At 35.8% G+C, this 17,661-nt stretch overlaps 3 protein-coding genes across 5 annotated transcripts; 2 read left to right on the plus strand and 1 right to left on the minus strand.

Moving 5' to 3' along the window:
• Window positions 1-470: 470 nt before the first annotated feature.
• On the plus strand, window positions 471-5,116 carry LOC116025340 (probable pectin methyltransferase QUA2). 2 transcript variants are annotated; one of them, XM_031266556.1, is made up of 9 exons: window positions 471-805; window positions 1,233-1,965; window positions 2,055-2,187; window positions 2,679-2,919; window positions 3,322-3,547; window positions 3,664-3,839; window positions 3,929-4,232; window positions 4,344-4,488; window positions 4,607-5,116. In XM_031266556.1, the coding sequence occupies exons 2-9, from the start codon at window positions 1,241-1,243 to the stop codon at window positions 4,760-4,762; spliced, it is 2,106 nt and encodes a 701-aa protein (XP_031122416.1). In that variant the 5' UTR covers window positions 471-805; window positions 1,233-1,240; the 3' UTR covers window positions 4,763-5,116. The 2 variants fall into 2 exon arrangements, with proteins under 2 accessions (XP_031122416.1, XP_031122408.1); XM_031266548.1 differs by having other exon boundaries at window positions 1,238-1,965.
• A 444-nt stretch (window positions 5,117-5,560) lies between these two features.
• LOC116025367 (protein WHAT'S THIS FACTOR 1 homolog, chloroplastic) lies at window positions 5,561-7,111 on the plus strand. Its single transcript, XM_031266588.1, has one exon. The coding sequence runs from the start codon at window positions 5,653-5,655 to the stop codon at window positions 6,895-6,897; it is 1,245 nt and encodes a 414-aa protein (XP_031122448.1). The 5' UTR covers window positions 5,561-5,652; the 3' UTR covers window positions 6,898-7,111.
• Window positions 7,112-7,203: 92 nt separating this feature from the next.
• LOC116025354 lies at window positions 7,204-10,757 on the minus strand. 2 transcript variants are annotated; one of them, XM_031266575.1, is made up of 5 exons: window positions 10,628-10,757; window positions 9,780-10,200; window positions 8,318-9,596; window positions 8,080-8,226; window positions 7,204-7,968 (listed from the first exon to the last, which is right to left on the minus strand). In XM_031266575.1, the coding sequence occupies exons 2-5, from the start codon at window positions 9,831-9,833 to the stop codon at window positions 7,451-7,453; spliced, it is 1,998 nt and encodes a 665-aa protein (XP_031122435.1). In that variant the 5' UTR covers window positions 9,834-10,200; window positions 10,628-10,757; the 3' UTR covers window positions 7,204-7,450. The 2 variants fall into 2 exon arrangements, with proteins under 2 accessions (XP_031122435.1, XP_031122428.1); XM_031266568.1 differs by lacking the exon at window positions 10,628-10,757 and adding an exon at window positions 10,396-10,592.
• Window positions 10,758-17,661: the final 6,904 nt, after the last annotated feature.

Genomic DNA, 17,661 nt, shown 5'->3' on the forward strand with positions numbered 1-17,661 from the left:
CCAAATAGCACTCGAGTGTACTCTTTAGGGGTTTATGCTTTGTTAAGGGTGAGAGATGATGATTTGGTAGCTAATCAGTCCGTCTCTAAGTCTGATTGTTCGAAGTGATTTTTTGTCCATCTGCTCTATCTTTGTGATGTGTTGTCTTTGGAACCTTTATTAACCTATGATTTTATTTTTAAGATTAAGAAAAAGTAATTGAACAAAAAGAATGTGTTACAAGTTGTTTGGATAATATGGTTAAGAAAAAAGGGGGTTATATTTAATAGGGATTTGTTGGGTGGAAATGCTAAAACTCATGCGGTGATTAGTGGAAGTAAATGAAGAATCACAATTGGGATTGGACTGTACTTACTACCTGGAAATCTTTAAATTCACGGCTTTCTCTTTCCTATGTGTATAAAAGAATATTTATATATATAAGTTTGTCTGCAGAAATAAAATAATGGATTTTAGTACGTAGAATGTGTCACGTATATGAAGGCGACGAGGGGGCAGATTCAATTCTTTCACGAGCGAGCTTTCAAGTGATTTGGACTCTCCCTTTCTCTCTCTAAAAACTCCAAAACCGCGTCGGCCGAGTTGAATTCATAAGCAGAGGCAGTCTGAAAAAAACGAGGGAGAGAGAAATTGATGGTTTGTTTGCGTTTCACGGGTGGCAGCTGGGAAGAGGAGAGTTATTCAACAATCAGCGATCTTTGCTTACCAACTCTTTTACAGTTTACTTACTCGCCTACTACTTACTCACTGAGCCGAACGGCGAGTGAGTGAGTGAGTGATTCTTTGAGTTTATACATTTCTGGAGGTACCTGAACATTTACTTTTCTGGTTCATTTGTGGTTTTGCTTTCATGGGTGCTTCTGGGCTGGTCAAATGGGCGGGTTGTGTTGTCTGAATTGCTCCAAAATTGGTTTTTGATTTGTGGGTCATCTGTGGAATTTGTGTATTTTAGCTGAACTGGAATGATTGGAATGTACTATTAATCTCTCTCATACTATTCAACTGGCTTGAATTTGATGCAGTTGTGTGCTCATTCTCAATTGTTTATTAATCTCTTCCCATTATGGATATTTTATTCTTCAAATATACACCATAGTGCAGTAAGTTAAGTGGTTTGTGGATCTAGTGCTTAGATTATTAATGGATCTCTTTTTCTGGATCACCCTTTATTCATTTGTTCATTTTAGGAATTAATTCAATTATTTGACAGTAATTTTTGTGACCATTGATAGTGCAGATTATGGCTAGGCCACTGCATAGAGGTTTATCTGTTGGAGGTGGGGGCCGGCACTCAGGGAACAGTCAGAGCTTCTTGGATGACTCTCAGATGAAAGATAAGACAGAGAAAGAAGATTTTGATCATACTCAATCAGCTGGTGATCAGAGTTTCCTCTCTATGAAATTTCTTTTACGGATTCTTTCCACTGACAAATCGCCTACAAAGAATGGTGCTAGTGAAAATGGTTTTCTATCTGATCCCTTCAGCCATGGAGCTGGGCGAAGTCGGATTAAGTTCACATTGCTTTTGCTCAGACTTAGCTTAGTTGCTATAGTAGTTCTTGCTCTTACTGGATCCTTTTGGTGGACAATCTCGATAACGAGCTCATCGAGGGGTAAAATATATCACGGGTACCGTAGGCTTCAAGAACAGGTAGTATTGGACTTGAAGGACATTGGACACTTGTCTCTTGGTTCTTCTAAAGTGAAGGATCTGGAATATTGTCCACCAGAGGCTGAGAATTACGTTCCGTGCTTTAATGTATCAGAAAGTCTCGAGTTAGGCTTTTCTGAAGGTGAAGAATATGATCGACATTGCGGACCTAGGTCCCAAGATAGCTGTTTGGTTCTTCCACCTATCAATTACAAGATTCCTTTAAGATGGCCTACTGGGAAGGATGTTATTTGGCTTGCAAATGTCAAAATCACAGCTCAGGAGGTGCTTTCTTCTGGAAGTTTGACGAAGAGGTTGGTAAAAGCTCTGGTTACTTTTGCTAGATAAAGTATTCTGTCAGGATCTATATTTTAAATTCTTATCCCCTGCCATGTAATTGCAGGATGATGATGTTAGAGGAAGAGCAGATCTCTTTCCGTTCAGAATCTGCTATGTTCGACAGTATTGAGGACTACTCACATCAAATTGCCGAAATGATTGGGCTACGAAATGAATCCAATTTAATACAAGCCGGAGTAAGTGTGCAATGCTCATTGGATTTTACATCTTTCTATCTACTTGCCTTTTATAGTTTCCCTTTTTAGAAGTCATCTGTTTACGTTTCCAGCTTACTTGATGTGTACACTTAATGGCATAATCAATTGAATGTCATTTTTTTTATACCATATAGATATAGGAATATCAACTTTTTCTTGAAACCATACATTCAGCACCATTTGGCATCATTGTGCTCTTCACTAGGCCAGCTCAACGGTACTCTATAACTTTCAATGAAATGATTATTGTCAACTTCTTTAGAACATGTGTCATGAGTTTTCCTTATAGTCCAAAGGAAATATAAAGTATGTTTTGTTGTCGCTCATAGAATGGAATGGATCACGGATTGCGATCATTGATTGCTAAAAAAATTTCAGCAGTCATAGATGTATAGTATCTGGTCTATTTTTTGTTATGCTTTGATATAGTAACAAGAAAACTAAATAGATTATATATCTAACATTTTCAGGTTCGAGTTATCTTGGATATTGGATGTGGTTTTGGTAGTTTTGGAGCCCATCTTTTCTCCAGCAATCTATTGACAATGTGCATTGCAAATTATGAGGCTTCTGGCAGTCAAGTTCAATTGACACTTGAACGAGGCCTTCCTGCAATGATTGGTTCATTTACTTCAAAGCAATTGCCTTATCCGTCACTTTCCTTTGATATGATACACTGTGCTGAGTGTCATGTTGACTGGGATCAGAGAGGTACCACTTCTACTCTAGACCTGACAGACAACTAAAAATTAATGCGGCGATTTCCTTTATCCCGGATACATTTAACTGTTTATATCCAATCCTTTTCCCTTAAATTCATCCTCCCATGCATCTTTTCGATTTGAGTTGTACAAAGGGAAAAATAAGATAACTGAGTGGAATCATTACTATGCCATGATTTCAAATGCTTTTCTGCAAAAATGCATGGCAAAAAAGTCACATAGTTACCTTTTAGCAAAAAGCTGCCATTTTACCCCTAAAGGATGCAATGCTTCACTTTATAGGATTGCTACAATAGAACTCGAATTCAGCTGCCTGCTGCCTGCTATTATGGAATGTAAAATGACATTCTTTTTTTCTACTAAAATTTGTCATTTACCCTATTTACTCCAGATGGTATACTTTTGGTTGAAGTGGACCGTATATTAAGACCTGGTGGATATTTTGTGTGGACATCATCGGTCATGAATGCCCAGCGGTCCCTCCGCAACAAAGAAAACCAAAAGAAGTGGAACTCTGTTCGTGGTTTTGCGGAAAACCTCTGTTGGGAGCTGCTGTCACAGCAAGACGAGACGGTTGTTTGGAAGAAGACTAGTGAAAAGAAGTGTTATTCTGCCAGGTAAGGCAAAACTAATCTTCAAAGAAGTGTAAAGTTGGACTAAGTTCCATTTCAGCACCGAGAGGAGTGAGTTTCCAATTTATCTCCTAATTTTGCAATCGTGCTTCTACTTCCAGGAAGTCTGGTTCTGGCCCTTCTCTCTGCAATAAAGGCCATGATATTGAATCTCCATATTATCGGCCACTTGAACCATGCATTGGGGGAACACAAAGCCGCAGATGGGTTCCAATTGAAAAAAGGACGAAATGGCCTTCTAGGGCTAGATTGAGTGCAGCTGAAATTCAAGTCCATGGTAATTGCTTCAATGCAGAAAACATATATGATTCCATTTTCTAATTTCAAGATTGAACACTCAATCCATTATATGGATTCTTCCATCAGGTTTACAGTCAGAAGATCTTGCCGAGGATTCCCTTAATTGGAACTCTGCAGTTAACAATTATTGGTCATTGCTGTCGCCCCTAATTTTCTCTGATCATCCGAAGAGACCTGGTGATGAGGATCCTTCCCCGCCCTACAACATGCTTAGGAATGTCTTAGACATGAACGCCCATTTTGGTGGTTTCAATGCTGCTTTATTGGAAGCAGGAAAATCCGTGTGGGTCATGAATGTGATCCCAACTAGTGCTCAGAATTACCTCCCCCTAATCCTTGACAGGGGATTCGTCGGTGTTTTACACGATTGGTAAATTCTTCTTTCTATCTGTAGGCAGAAATGTGCTGGAGTGATAGCATTTGTTGATTTTGAACCTATGATGATATCTAAAGACCGAAATCCAACTTCATACCTTTGCAGGTGTGAAGCATTTCCAACATATCCAAGAACTTACGATCTTGTGCATGCTGATGGACTTCTAACACTCGAGTTTAGTCAAAACAGCCACAGCAGATGCGGGATGTTAGAACTGTTCATTGAAATTGACCGTCTACTTCGTCCAGAGGTACATTTTCAGTTGTGATATTCGATCTATCTGGAATTCAATTGAAACATGAAATTCTACATTTAGGATATGAATCTGAGAGTAACATATATATGCATCTTTTCTGACCATGGTGTAGGGTTGGGTCATCATACGCGACACAATTCCTCTCATCGAGTTAGCGAGAGATCACGCAGTGCAGCTGAAATGGGATGCTCGGGTCATAGAAAGTAGCAGCGAGGAGAAACTCCTCGTTTGCCAGAAACCTTTCGTTAGAAAACTGGGTACAAGCTAGAATTGGCAGGCAGGGGGATTATGATTGTAGATGATAGTGTCCATATTCATTTCTCCATTTCAAGATTAATGGTGATAAAGTTCCATCCCAAACAAAAAATGGTGGAATCAAAAGATTTTGAACAGAGAGGAGGAATACAAAGGAGGTTCCAACTGCAACATCTATGAAACCGTAAGGTGTTCATAGGCATCATTTGTAATTACAGATGTTTGAGTCAAGAAAATCATAGGAAGGGCTTCCTATGATGTCTTCTTCGACATTATAATACAAGTATACGACCATATGTTGATTGATTAGAATTGTTACAGAATAAATGAGATGTTTCTTGCGGTAATAGAGATTGTGGTTGCTTTATTTACTTTTGGTTCTTCAAGTGTGAAGTTCAGACTAGTAGAAGTATATTATGGTAGTTTTCAAAAAAAAAAAAAAAAGAAGTATATTATGGTAGAAAATAAGATGTTAAAAGTTAGTGCTATCAAATATAACCAAAATTTACTAAACGTAGGTTTAGGAACAAGAAAATATAATCTTCAACAAAAGGTTTAGGATTCTTCTCAGCTTTATATCGTCTTTTTTCAAAAAAAATAAAAATAAAAAATTCAAGCACCCCATCAAAAAAATCAAATATTTAATTTTCAAATAAGTAATTTAAAATATAAATCATCATTCATCTTAAACTTCGATCTCATCACTTAGGAGAGAGTCACTACATGTCATTTGAGCACAAGCCACAAGTTATTTGACAAATATACTTCGTATATATGATAAGCTATTAATTTGTTTTACGCATTTAGCAAATTACTTTTTCGCCCTCTTCCATAAAAATAGCGGACATTTTGTAGAAGGGTTTCTGCTTCAGTTCGCCGGAATTCAGGACAGGTGGAGCACCAATGAACTTTTGGCGCCTCCTTTCCTCCGCCGTCACCCTCACTGGCAAATCCCTAAGTTTCCAAAACCGGGTCACCACCACACTCTTAAACCCTAATACCAAAACCCTATTCCAAATTTCTCCCCTTTTAGCCTCCCACTTCTCCACCTCCTTCCTCGTAACCAAAACCCCCAAGAAATTCCGCAAAAAACGGAAGAAGAAGAAGAAGGAGAGCCCAAGAACCAAGCTGGTTCAAACCCAGCCCAACCTCGTACGCCACTTCGAGCAACTCCTCCTCCGCGACAACCACCTCCGCTTTCTCACCAAAACCAAACAATTCCTCTCCAAACAGCCGGAAAACATCCTCCGCCTCGACGACGCCGGCAAACTCCACCAGCAGCTCGGCTTCCCCCGCGGCCGGAAGGCAGTAAAGTTCATCCAACGCCACCCTTCAATCTTCCAGATTTACCGCCACTCCGACGGTAAGTTGTGGCTCGGTTTTACTGAATTCATGGATGAATTGTTAGAAGAAGAGTCTAGAATTATGAATGATATGGAAGATCACAGAATCCTAGTAGTTAGGAAATTGTTAATGATGTCCAAGGATAAGAGAATTGCTCTGAGCAAAATTTACCATAACAGGCTTTTATTCGGAATTCCTGAGGATTTCCGAGATAGGATTGTGAAGTATCCGGAATATTTCCGGGTAGTTGTTGAGAATGATGGGAAGAGAATGCTTGAGCTTGTGAACTGGGATCCTTTATTGGCTGTAAGTGCATTAGAAAAGGAATTTATGGTTGATGAAGACAAGGCAAAGAAAGCTTTTAAATTTCCAGTGAAGCATGGAAGGGCATTGGACTTGGATGAAGATGATGAGAGGAGGTTGAACTTGTTGAACACATTGCCATTAGTTTCGCCTTATTCAGACGGGAGTAAGCTGGATTTATGGACGCTAGAGGCGGAGAAGTTCAGGGTTGGCGTGATTCATGAGTTCCTGAGCTTGACATTGGAGAAGAGGGCGTACATACATAATATCGTGGAGTTTAAGGATGAGTTTTGTCTCACAAAGCATACTTATCAGATGCTTCTGAAGCAGCCGAGGACTTTTTACCTAGGTGGTACTGAGATGAACTGGTGTGTCTTCCTAAGGGATGGTTATGGTGAAGATGGGAGTTTGATCATTAAGGATCCTCAGGTTGTGTTCGATGAGAAGTTGTATAGATATGCAGATATGCAAGAATTGCAGGCTAGAAATGATGAATCTTGATTGACATTAAACTCTTTGAGTCTTTGTTTAAACTAAAGATTCTTGGAGATTCTTAGGAGCATTTTTGTTTTCTTACAGCTTCTGTTTTTATGTTTTTTTTTTTTGGTTTCTAGGTCTGATTGTAATTTGGTAGATATCATAATCTTAGGAGGTTCAGCCTTGTTGATCAGAGTATAATTTGCTCAAAACTTGATAGTAAAGACTTCATATTGTGATGTTCAGTGTCACATTATTCTTTGATTTCTACCAAATGTTAATGCTTTCATTCCATCAAATTTACTCCAAAACCAAAAGGGTGACCAACAATTCACTGTCAATTTTGGTGCGATCAAATATACTTCTGGAAAATCTCAACCAAATGGACTTGTAAGAAAACAAGTAAAACCAATAGTACAAACACTTTTAATAATGAACCAAAAGCAGAGGCAAACCAGGCATTACAGTCCTCCACAATGAAATTGTAAACAAGCAGAAGTTCAACTTCATTTTTGGAAAGTAGAAAAAGAAAGTGTTTCCAGGGAGTGCATATATATTCTTATAAATATGGAAGTATCTAGCGAGAAGACGATGCAACATCAGAAGCCCTGACCTTTGAGTGATGGTGGGTTCGGGTTTTTGACCTGTGCTTATTCTTGTGAACACTAGCGGTGCTCTTGTGAGCATTGGCAGTCAAAGAAACCCCCCCTTGGCTCACTCTCTTTGCCCCTTTCCTGTAGCTACTCCTGCTGCCGCTGCCTAGTGCTGCCTTTGCAACAGCATCTGTGCCAACTTCCCGCGCCTTCTGGGGATTGATGGGCTGTTTGTTCAGGAAAGCTATCTTCGGCAGGAGACTGCAAACCGTCTTGCGCAATTGATCATCGCTTATGTTGCTCTGGATGGGATTACCCAACAGGTTAAGAGCTTGTAAAGAGTTGTAGTTTGCTACAAGCTGTCCAAGCGCTTTTGTTGTTGTTATCTTGTTGAAGCTCACATCCAGAACAGTTAACTTCAAGAGCCTATGCAGACCTTCAACATCACTTATCTTGTTCCCAGCAAGATATAGTTCCTTGATCAATGTACAATTTGACAAACCTGATCCCGGTTTTAAGTCAGTATTTGAACTTTGAACGAGAAACATAATAATAGAAAACAGACCATCTACAAGATACAGGCAAGTAAATAAAGAGCCTAGCAAGATTATACCTTGTCCAATACGAGAGATTTTGTTGTAACTAAGATCAAGCACACGCAATCGAGTTAACTCTCTAAGGCCTTCAACTGTGGCAATCTTGTTCCTTGACAAGTTGAGAACATGGAGACCCTTTGGAAGTGACCCTGGAGTTATATGAACTGTAAAGTGTGTAGAAAGAGTGTTAAACACTGAGTTAGTTAGCTCTGTAATCCACAATCATTCTTAAAAATTTAATCCTAGACAACCCACCGATAAAATTGGCTGATAAGTTGACAGATCGAAGGCTTGACAAGCCTGACATGTTGGGAATAACTTTTAACCCAGTTCCAGCAATAAGAGCCACTGTTGACGAAGAGTTCAGAGATCGAATCACACTGTTAGCATGTGCAACTTCCTCGGGAACAGAAGCATTAGGAAGTGGAGATAATGGAGATGAGCTTCTTTCAGGTGAAGCGGGGAAGATTACATCTTCTTCAATGTAATCTTCTTTTTCGATGAGTATTGGAGGTTGCACTGGTAGTTCTTTCACCCACATGTCAACTCTAGAGAACGAAGAAGATTCTTCGGGGAAAGCAACCCACTGATTCTGAGGCCACAGACCGGACGCCCCATGAAAGCCATTCCAACTCTGATTGTTTGTGTTACTATTGCCTATGTTCAAGGATTCCCCGGTGAAAGAACCCGGTGATCCTATCTTGCTCAATTCGATGTTTCTTTGTTCTAGAGTGTCCGAAGAGTAACCGCCTTGCTGGTTAAGGGCAGGCTTTGTTAGGACAACCTGCGGTTTTGGGACACTTTCTACGTGAAGGTTCCTGTGGCTCCAGAGGAAGAGTTTCCACCAGAGTTTTCGACTAGCAGAGGGCAGGACTTGGCTCGAAGAATGTTTCTTCAACAGCACTTTATCAGCACTGCCATGTGTCATCACAGAAACAGGACTTCCCAGGCTTTGGGGTATCACATCCTCACTCAGTTTGCCAGCTAATTTACGGATTTCATCAAATGACTGATGAGACTTCGAAGGAAGCAGTTGATCCGCAATTCTCTTGAACGAGTCCTTAGTTGCCAAATCAGAACACGAGCGCATAAGCTTCGGGGACGCCCAATCCTCAATCTTACCCACACCCGGATCACTAATGTTTCCGCTTTTCATAAACTGAACACCCTCAGCAGCATCTTCCTCAAACATCTTCTTGGTTTCCTCATTCATATCACTATCAAACGATTTCAAAAACTGCACCTCTTTATCAGTACCCCGACAATCAAAATGAGCTTGAAGATCAAAATCGGAGTTGTCCCTCTTCATCGACAAGCTCTCATCATGCTCATCTTCCCCTTCATACGCTACCTCTTCCGCCTCCCCTTTCACGGGACTTTCATGACTCACTACCTTGCTCTCCGAACTCCCAGAGATACCAAAAGACACCGGAACAATCACAGAAGTCGATTTCAACTCATCCTTTTTGGACAATTTCCCTGGAACATCACCTTCTTCAAGCACATCATCTCTTTTCAATGACTTCTTATCACCCTAACAACAAAGATAATAATAATATAAGTTAGCTAGCTTATACCAAGAATCCCAGTTCACTGCAACTTGCAAGCCCACCATCTTAAGGTTTCAGAAAACTTGATCAAATCAAAATAATGACAACATAGAAACATAAATTATGCATATGACAAACTAATGAGAAAGCCAAAGCTAATTCAGTACCTTATCCTTCTTCCCCCTACCAAGACCACAGAGGAAACTGCTGCAGACTGCCATTTCTATGATGATGAAGATGAACTCACAACTCCAGAAAAACACAAAATTCAATATAATGGCTACTCCTCTACCGCACAGAATTGAATCAGAATTCAATAACCAGTTCACATCACTGAACCCCAACGCAAAATTAAACCAGATTACAGCCAAGATTTAGCCAAAATTAGCCGTAATCAACAGGCAAGCGCCAAAGGAGCGATGGGGACCAAATTGACAAGCACGAACACGAATGAATGCAACCAAGTAGTGAGATTTCAAGATTTGGTTTCCTGGCTCCAACCCTAGCCCGGGAAGATGACTTCACTGCAGTGTCGGCCAGACTGTTTAGCTCTGATGCTTCTCTCCAGAAGCTTCACCAATAATTCCCCTGCAAAACACCATAATTCCCAGACCCTCATTCACACGAAAGATTTCCAAGAAACACAAACCCCAATATCATAAATCATAAACTAACACAAACCCCCCAACAGCCCAAAAAATTCTCAATTTTTTTTTAGTGAAAAGCGAAAACTCTTTGAGTGTTTGTAATTTGTATCCTAATAGAGTAATAGGTCTACGCTACCTTGTTCCCTGTACCGAAAAAACGCTTTAAACACTGATCCATTAATTTCTCTCGGAGCACATCAATTCTCGAAAAGACGATTCTTTTACTGAATTACTGGATTATTACAATCCTAATATCTTTTGGGGCGAAAAAGTAGAGAACCCATTCAGAACAAGAAAGTCAAAAAAAGAATAAATAAACTGTGGCTAGTAGGTGGTAGTGGCGTACATATAGAAGATTGTAAATGTACCTGTCTGGTAAAGAGCATCCAGCTTTTGCAACTTCAAGAAAAAGTTTGTGAATTTTTGAAACGAAATTGTCAAGTGTTTTCGGAAGGATTGAGGAAAGACACCATAAATAGCCAAACAGGCAGGTAAGCTCTGTAGGTAAAATGTATACACGGTTGCAACACGGACCCTCCCAACTCCACACAACATCAAACTCTGAGAATATAATAATATACTAATATCTGTTTTTATTGCCTGCTCTTTTTTTTAAACACTACCTAAAATAGTGAAGTATTTTTTACTCTACTTCTCACCTTTCTGAGACTATTTTTTATTGGCTCGTGAGACCCTCTCGACGGGTTGGGTCGGGTCAAAATAACATGCAAATGTCATACTTATATGTACAAATTTCATACTTATATGCTCAAATATAATACTAATCAAGAATACAATTTTTGTTGTTTATAAGATAAAAAGTAATACATTTTTCATAATAAGTACTGTTGACAAGTGTCCCTTACTTATGTGAGAAAATATAATACTTTTAAATCGAAATGTAAAAATATTGTATTTTCCATTAAGAGTATTACATTTACCCTTATAAGTAACAAAAATTTTATTCCTGATTAGTATTACATTTGAGCATATAAGTATGATATTTGTGCATATAAGTACTACATTTGCAGCTTGATCCGACCCGACCCGAACAGTCTCACGGTGAGACGGTCTCACACAAGTTTTTACCTTTTTTATTTGATTCCAAGTTGAGAAAATCTAGCTCAAATTTTTTTTAACATATAACAGAAAATGAAATCAATGGAAATATTCATTATGGTCCAAAAAAATGTCTTCAAAAATTTTTACTCAAAAATATTTTCTGAATTATTGTATAGTTATATGATACTTAACTCCTATAAAGTGGTGTCAAGTGAAATGAGTGACATACGATTTGTCTTGTTCTTATTGAATTGGACTAGACTAATTCAACCGAATATGAGTTTGATCAGATTGAGGCAATCACTAAAAATCATGATTCATCCCCGTTTACATTCCAAAAAAGTACAATAAATATTTCCTTCAATTTATTTAATCTAGAATTGTTATATTTATTAAACATGTACTTATTTTATTATAATAAGTTAAAACATTATTTATTTACAACTTTTTATTATAATAATTATTAACTTTTATAATAGTTTATAAAGTATTCTGATATAGATGAGTATTTTTAAAAAAAATACTACAAATATTTGAAAAATGTTCCCACTCCTTGAAACTTTCTAATGCAATTATTAACTACGGAGTATTCATTTATGTTTAAAAAAAACTATTAATTTATAAACTAAAATATTTTTAAATTTTCACGATCTATGACTTGCATGTCTCAGAGTCCAATTTCCAGTAAGGCCCTCCCCATTAGTGTTGTTGGACACAAATTTTAAGAAACAAAATCTGATTATGGTGTTTTTAAACAATTGAGGCCTGGGGGGTGTGCATTTTGGAGAAACTTTTCTCCTGTAACAACCCCCCATATGTCAGGGTTTTTATAAAAAAAAAAATCAAAAGTGAGACGCGTGTCGCGTCTCACAGGCGCTGGGCGCTGGAACATCCGAGGCAACGGCCATTTTAAAAATGGTCGTTGCCATTTTGTTTGTGATTTATTTTTTTTAAATTTTTTTTTAAGCTGGCCGTTGGCCAGTTGATAATTGTTTTTTTTTTTAATAATATTTTTTAGTTGGCTGTTGCAGCCAACTTTTTAAACTTTTTTTTGACTTTTATAATTAAATTTATTATTATTTTGATATGTGTAATTTAAATAATAATAAAAATAATAATTGTAATTATAATTTTTATAATGAAAATAAATAAAGAAATAATTAAAATATAGTGATAAAATGGTGGTCCACAAAAAAATGAAAAAAACTTAAAACTAATGGGAAGGAGAGATTTTGAGTTTGAGTGCGATAGTGGATAATGATATGGATGCTTGGGCCCACAAAAATCTTGAGAAAAAGCTCAAACTATTGAGGGAGGCCTAAGGCCACATGCCAGATAGGAGTTCTCGCAATTTCCGTTCTACCTGTCCGACACGTGGACTACTGACGTGGATGATTACGCAGTCCCCGGTACCAAACCTATCAAACACCGTACGAGTGGGAGGTATCCAATTGGTTGTACGAAAATAGGACACGCAGTCAAACATGGTACACATGGCAGCTTTTGGCAACTCCGAATAGCCATTCTGTCAGCGGTTAGAGTCGCGGTTCCAAAAGGCCAACTGCTAACCAATTAACCTCTGAACTTATTGAATGTGCATGCTAATATTAATATTCTGGATAACTGGATTTCGATCGCAATTCAAGTACGCTGCTATCGTCATTCCTAGCTCCTAAAAGTTTTTATACTCCAATAAAAGTCCAATACAGATATAGCTTCTACTGCTGTACCTACTAATGGAAACAAATTCAACTTAAATTTAAAATACAAAAGTAATATCTGTATGAGAACAAGTAAAAGGGTTGACACTCACCAACAGGGTGAGAACGTATATAGGCCTACTTGGTAAGTTGGTATTATCCAACAATGTAAAATTGAGTGTACTCTAAAATGAAATAATGTTATTTAAATTATAATAGTTATACTTTTTAGTTTGACACCTTTTTATGATAAAATCATCGATATAATTATACTGCATGTTATATTTGAATGTTAACTAAGTATTCGTAAATTAAATGTTATGTACGGCTGTGTTTGACAGAGCTTATTTAGGAGCTTATAGCTTATTTTAAGCTATTAATAAGCTATAAGCTTTGTTTGGTAATGCTCTCAAAATAAGCTAGTAGCTTAAAATATGAGCTTATTTTGAAACGTTACTTCAGGTAGCTTTTCAAAAATAAGCTAGTAGCTTCTTAACTTTTTTCCATCTTTATCCTTATTATTTTAAATAAATGACATCATTTATCCCTCCCAATTAAAACTCTTTTGGCATTTTTTCTTCAATATGTTTCGTTGTAATTTTAATTTGATATTTGTGTTTGAACAATAATTTTTGTATGAACTAATTTTATGAATTATAAACATTTTTTTTACTTTATATATTTTTAAATATATGTTCTTACTTTATATTTTATTAAATTATATGGATTTCATTATTTTATATTTTAATATGTGAACAAACCTATTTAAATTTAAAATTATTTAACTTTTATGTAGATGTCTTTTTTAGTCTTTTTACATTTATCAACTTATCAAAAAACTAATTTTACCAAACACTTTTAAGCATAACAGCTAGCTTAACAGCTCTTCAGATTTCAGTTTCGAGCTTATAGCTTTTTAGATTTCAGCTACCATTTCAGCTAGGTTTGCCAAACATAGCCGTATAATAATGTTGTTTGGAAATGATTAAGGATCAATGATTATGCATAATTTACTAATTGATGGGGACAACTACCGGCCTACAAAACTAGCTTAATTAGCTAGCTGGGTGAATAATTTGACTTAAATCGTATTGAAATAACATTCTATGTATATATAGAATAATAACAATGCAACAACTAGTGTGAAAATGACCGCATAAAATTGAGTGCCGTGAGGATGAGGGTGAGGAGTGTTTGGTTTAATGTAAAGTACGCTTTAATTGGCCTAAAACATAACTGCACAGCGCTACTTTAACGTTGGACGGTAAACGATTAGGTTGGAGGTAATTCAATTGAGTTAGTCCCAACAATTAATTTAATAATTATAAAATTTTAGGAGTTGTCTATTAATAGTCGATCTTCTCACCTTTTTTTTCCAGTTTGAGTTGAGCTGTTTTTGTATTTTTTTTTTTTTTTTATCAATTTGGATTACAAGATGAATTAGGTTGCACTTTCAAAGCAAGAAATTGAAAAAGAAAGAAAAAAAAAAAGCAGAAGTCTAAATTCCTCTTTATCATTTTATCTATTAAAATTTTTCGGTTAATTATTGCCGACAATTTGGCTGGAGGGACTGAAATTGAAAAAAAAATGAATAATGATAAAGTCAAATTGACAGTTTATAAATTCGTAAACCCGAAATAACAATATCTCAACAGTCATAGGACCAAAAATGAAATTTTTCTCTATTGTAAATGAAAGGCAAATGATTAAATTCTTATTTAGTATTGATTTAAATATTTTAATTTGAGATTCCATTTTTTTTAGTAGACTAGGTTTTCATGCTACGGACCTATGGTGTACAAACGAAATGAGTTATTCTTTCTCTCTCTCTCTCTTCTATTATTATTATTATTATTTGTTTTGTTTTGTTTTTTGTCAACTATGCTTTGACTATGTGAGTCATGCCGTGTTTGAATTGGATCCATTACAAAGTTTACCCTGCATGCAACAAAAGTCATTATCAATTACAAATTAAGTTTACCCTTCATGCAACCAAAGTTAATATGTACGGAGTATTAACGAAATGAATCGACACCTCAGAAGGGACGATCGAGTGAGCAAAATATAATTTTCGTATTAAAATTTATAATTTTCTTTTTTATTACTACCCTCTTGTCAAGATTACCTAGCTAGTTCATGATTAAAAAAAAATATAATACTATCTCAAAAACTTAATTTTCACGAACTAAACTGGTCATTATTGTTATATTACTAGTGTATGGACAGGAGAACATTATATTTTGGCTGGTTACGGTTCACCCATTCCTACCCTACTTGAGTAAAAGACACTTATATCTCTAGTTAAACATACCTAATATTGTCCGTTATGTTTACGACTGAAACATATATATCATCAACTTTAACTCAAAAAAAAAAATTTTAATGAAATTCGAAGTCTTCTCCTTGACGTTTTAGTCTTTATCATTATCATTTTCTTTAGGTGGCCTAAAACCCCGAAAATAGCTGTTTTCACATCCGCCAATAATCGCGATGGTTAACAAATGGAAGTTCCAATTTCCAAATAAAATATGCACTTTCAGAAACGGTGCAAGCCCAAAAGTTGCATGTTTTTGTATGGGCAAAAAGTGGGCAGCATAATTTGGGCTGCTTCCGTTATCACCACCTTATTTTTTCAAAATTCGAGTGGCTCCAGCTTGTAGTTGTCATTCGAGTTTAAATATATAATTATTTATATTTTAATTCAAATAGTCGGTGGATTCAATCGTAATACCCTGCACCACGGTGCACATAGCAATGTCCACCACGTACGTAAAACGACGTCGTTTTGGTGTTAGTGGGCGCGGACGCGAATGACTCTAGGGAATTCATTATCTATAATACACATAATCATTATCTAGAATACACAGAATGTTTGCCCAGAATACACATAATATTGACACACAATACACAGAACTCATCCTCCTAACATTCGAATGCACAAACACATCACAACATGTGTTAATAACATGAATACATAGAATATTGACACAAAATACACAGAACTCATCCTCCTAAACATTCGAATGCACAAACACATCACAACATGTGTTACTAACATGAATACACATAACGGTTGCCTAGAATACACAGAACGGTTGCCTAGAATACACAGAATAATTGCCTGGAATACACAGAATATTAAAAAAACGGACGATTAGTTTACAATGCTCAAAACGACGTCGTTTAGGTACGTGGTGCACGGTATAATTTGCCCGGTGGATTAGGGTGGTTACATCTATGGTACTTTGCAAATAAAAATTCGGTTAATCGAATCGAATCAAAAATTTACGACAGATGCAAATAAAAATTCGGTTAATCGATCGAATCGAAAATTTACGATTAACGATTAATTCAGTTAAAAAATATCGGTTTACCGAAATTCTTTATATATATATATATGTATGTATGTATGTATGTATGTATGTATTCTTTAATTAACTATTATTTATATTAGCACTTTTAAAATTTGTGCTTTTATATTTGTAGTGTTGTTATTGCATTGTTTTTGTATATTTTTTTTTATAAATTTATTATTATAGTTATAGCATGCCAATTTGAAATGATTGACAATTTTGTTTTTGTTTTTGGTGTGTTGTGTTTTTTTTTTTCTATCTAGTTGGGCTCAAGTAAGTCCTTTAAAAAAATACTAATCCTTATGCCTAATAAATTGGGCCAAGTGTTTAAGTTATCAAGCCCGTTGGAGTACTCTGTAATCAGCAAATTATATCATGAACCAGGATCTACCATGCATTGTAGACTTTTGTCCAAAAATAATCTTCATATTCTATATATGTAGTTGACACATTTTGTACCTGCAATTGATATTTTCAGTACATATAGCTATCATATTATGTATCAACAATTATGAAGTTATTTATTTACATATACAAAAACAGAAACTGTTAAATGTAGGTACATAATGTGTTTATTGAAGATATATAATTTTTGTATTAGGGTTTACAATGCAATATGAACTCTAGTGCATAGTATAACAATTGGCCTATCAATAATGAATATTTATTTCTTCATGAGTAAATAAAAACTTTACAAATAATTACGTACAAAAATAATATTTTCACACCTCACAAATTCAAATATTTTTTTTTTTGAAAGAAAACACAAATTCAAATATTTGTTGGCTAAAAAATCTAATATTAAATAACGAATTTAGTAAACAAAATCTAACACGATTCAATTTAAAATTTTTAAAAGTTAATATTTGATATTCTATTTTACGTTTTTTATACGAGTGAAAGGTCTCGCCCAAATATAGAAATTGAATTAAACCAAATTAATTTCATATTTTCATTCCAATTTATTTGATCACTAGATATAGGCTAATATAGACAAATTTTAAAGCTCAATTGTAATAGCAATACCAAATTATTTGCAATAAATTTGATATTTCCCCACTTAAGGTAAATTTAAAAAACACAAGTATAGAAATTTATTAATGCTAATAATAAAAAAAATCACATCAAATGGGCAATCTAATCTAATACGGAGTATTATTTTAAATTATTACTCCGTATAAAAAAATGAACGGTTTTTTCGGATTGAATGGACCCCGCAAAAGAAGAAATAAAATAATTTTGAATTAAAAAATAGTAAATAAACAAATACGGTGAGCCCATATTTAA

Source organism: Ipomoea triloba, chromosome 1 (assembly GCF_003576645.1).
Source record: "Ipomoea triloba cultivar NCNSP0323 chromosome 1, ASM357664v1".
NCBI classification, from domain to species: domain Eukaryota; kingdom Viridiplantae; phylum Streptophyta; class Magnoliopsida; order Solanales; family Convolvulaceae; genus Ipomoea; species Ipomoea triloba.

What these genes read in the sequence shown, in the direction of transcription:
- LOC116025340 (XM_031266556.1), top strand. Translation starts at nt 1,241, where the DNA reads ATGGCTAGGCCACTGCATAGAGGTTTATCTGTTGGAGGTGGGGGCCGG. An exon ending in TCTGGAAGTTTGACGAAGAG is followed by an intron (nt 1,966 to 2,054) that starts GTTGGTAAAAGC and finishes ATGTAATTGCAG; the next exon opens with GATGATGATGTTAGAGGAAG. An exon ending in AGCTGAAATTCAAGTCCATG is followed by an intron (nt 3,840 to 3,928) that starts GTAATTGCTTCA and finishes TTCTTCCATCAG; the next exon opens with GTTTACAGTCAGAAGATCTT.
- LOC116025367 (XM_031266588.1), top strand. Translation starts at nt 5,653, where the DNA reads ATGAACTTTTGGCGCCTCCTTTCCTCCGCCGTCACCCTCACTGGCAAA.
- LOC116025354 (XM_031266575.1), bottom strand. Translation starts at nt 9,833, where the DNA reads ATGGCAGTCTGCAGCAGTTTCCTCTGTGGTCTTGGTAGGGGGAAGAAG. An exon ending in CTTATCAGCCAATTTTATCG is followed by an intron (nt 8,227 to 8,317) that starts GTGGGTTGTCTA and finishes CACACTTTACAG; the next exon opens with TTCATATAACTCCAGGGTCA. An exon ending in AATCTCTCGTATTGGACAAG is followed by an intron (nt 7,969 to 8,079) that starts GTATAATCTTGC and finishes AACCGGGATCAG; the next exon opens with GTTTGTCAAATTGTACATTG.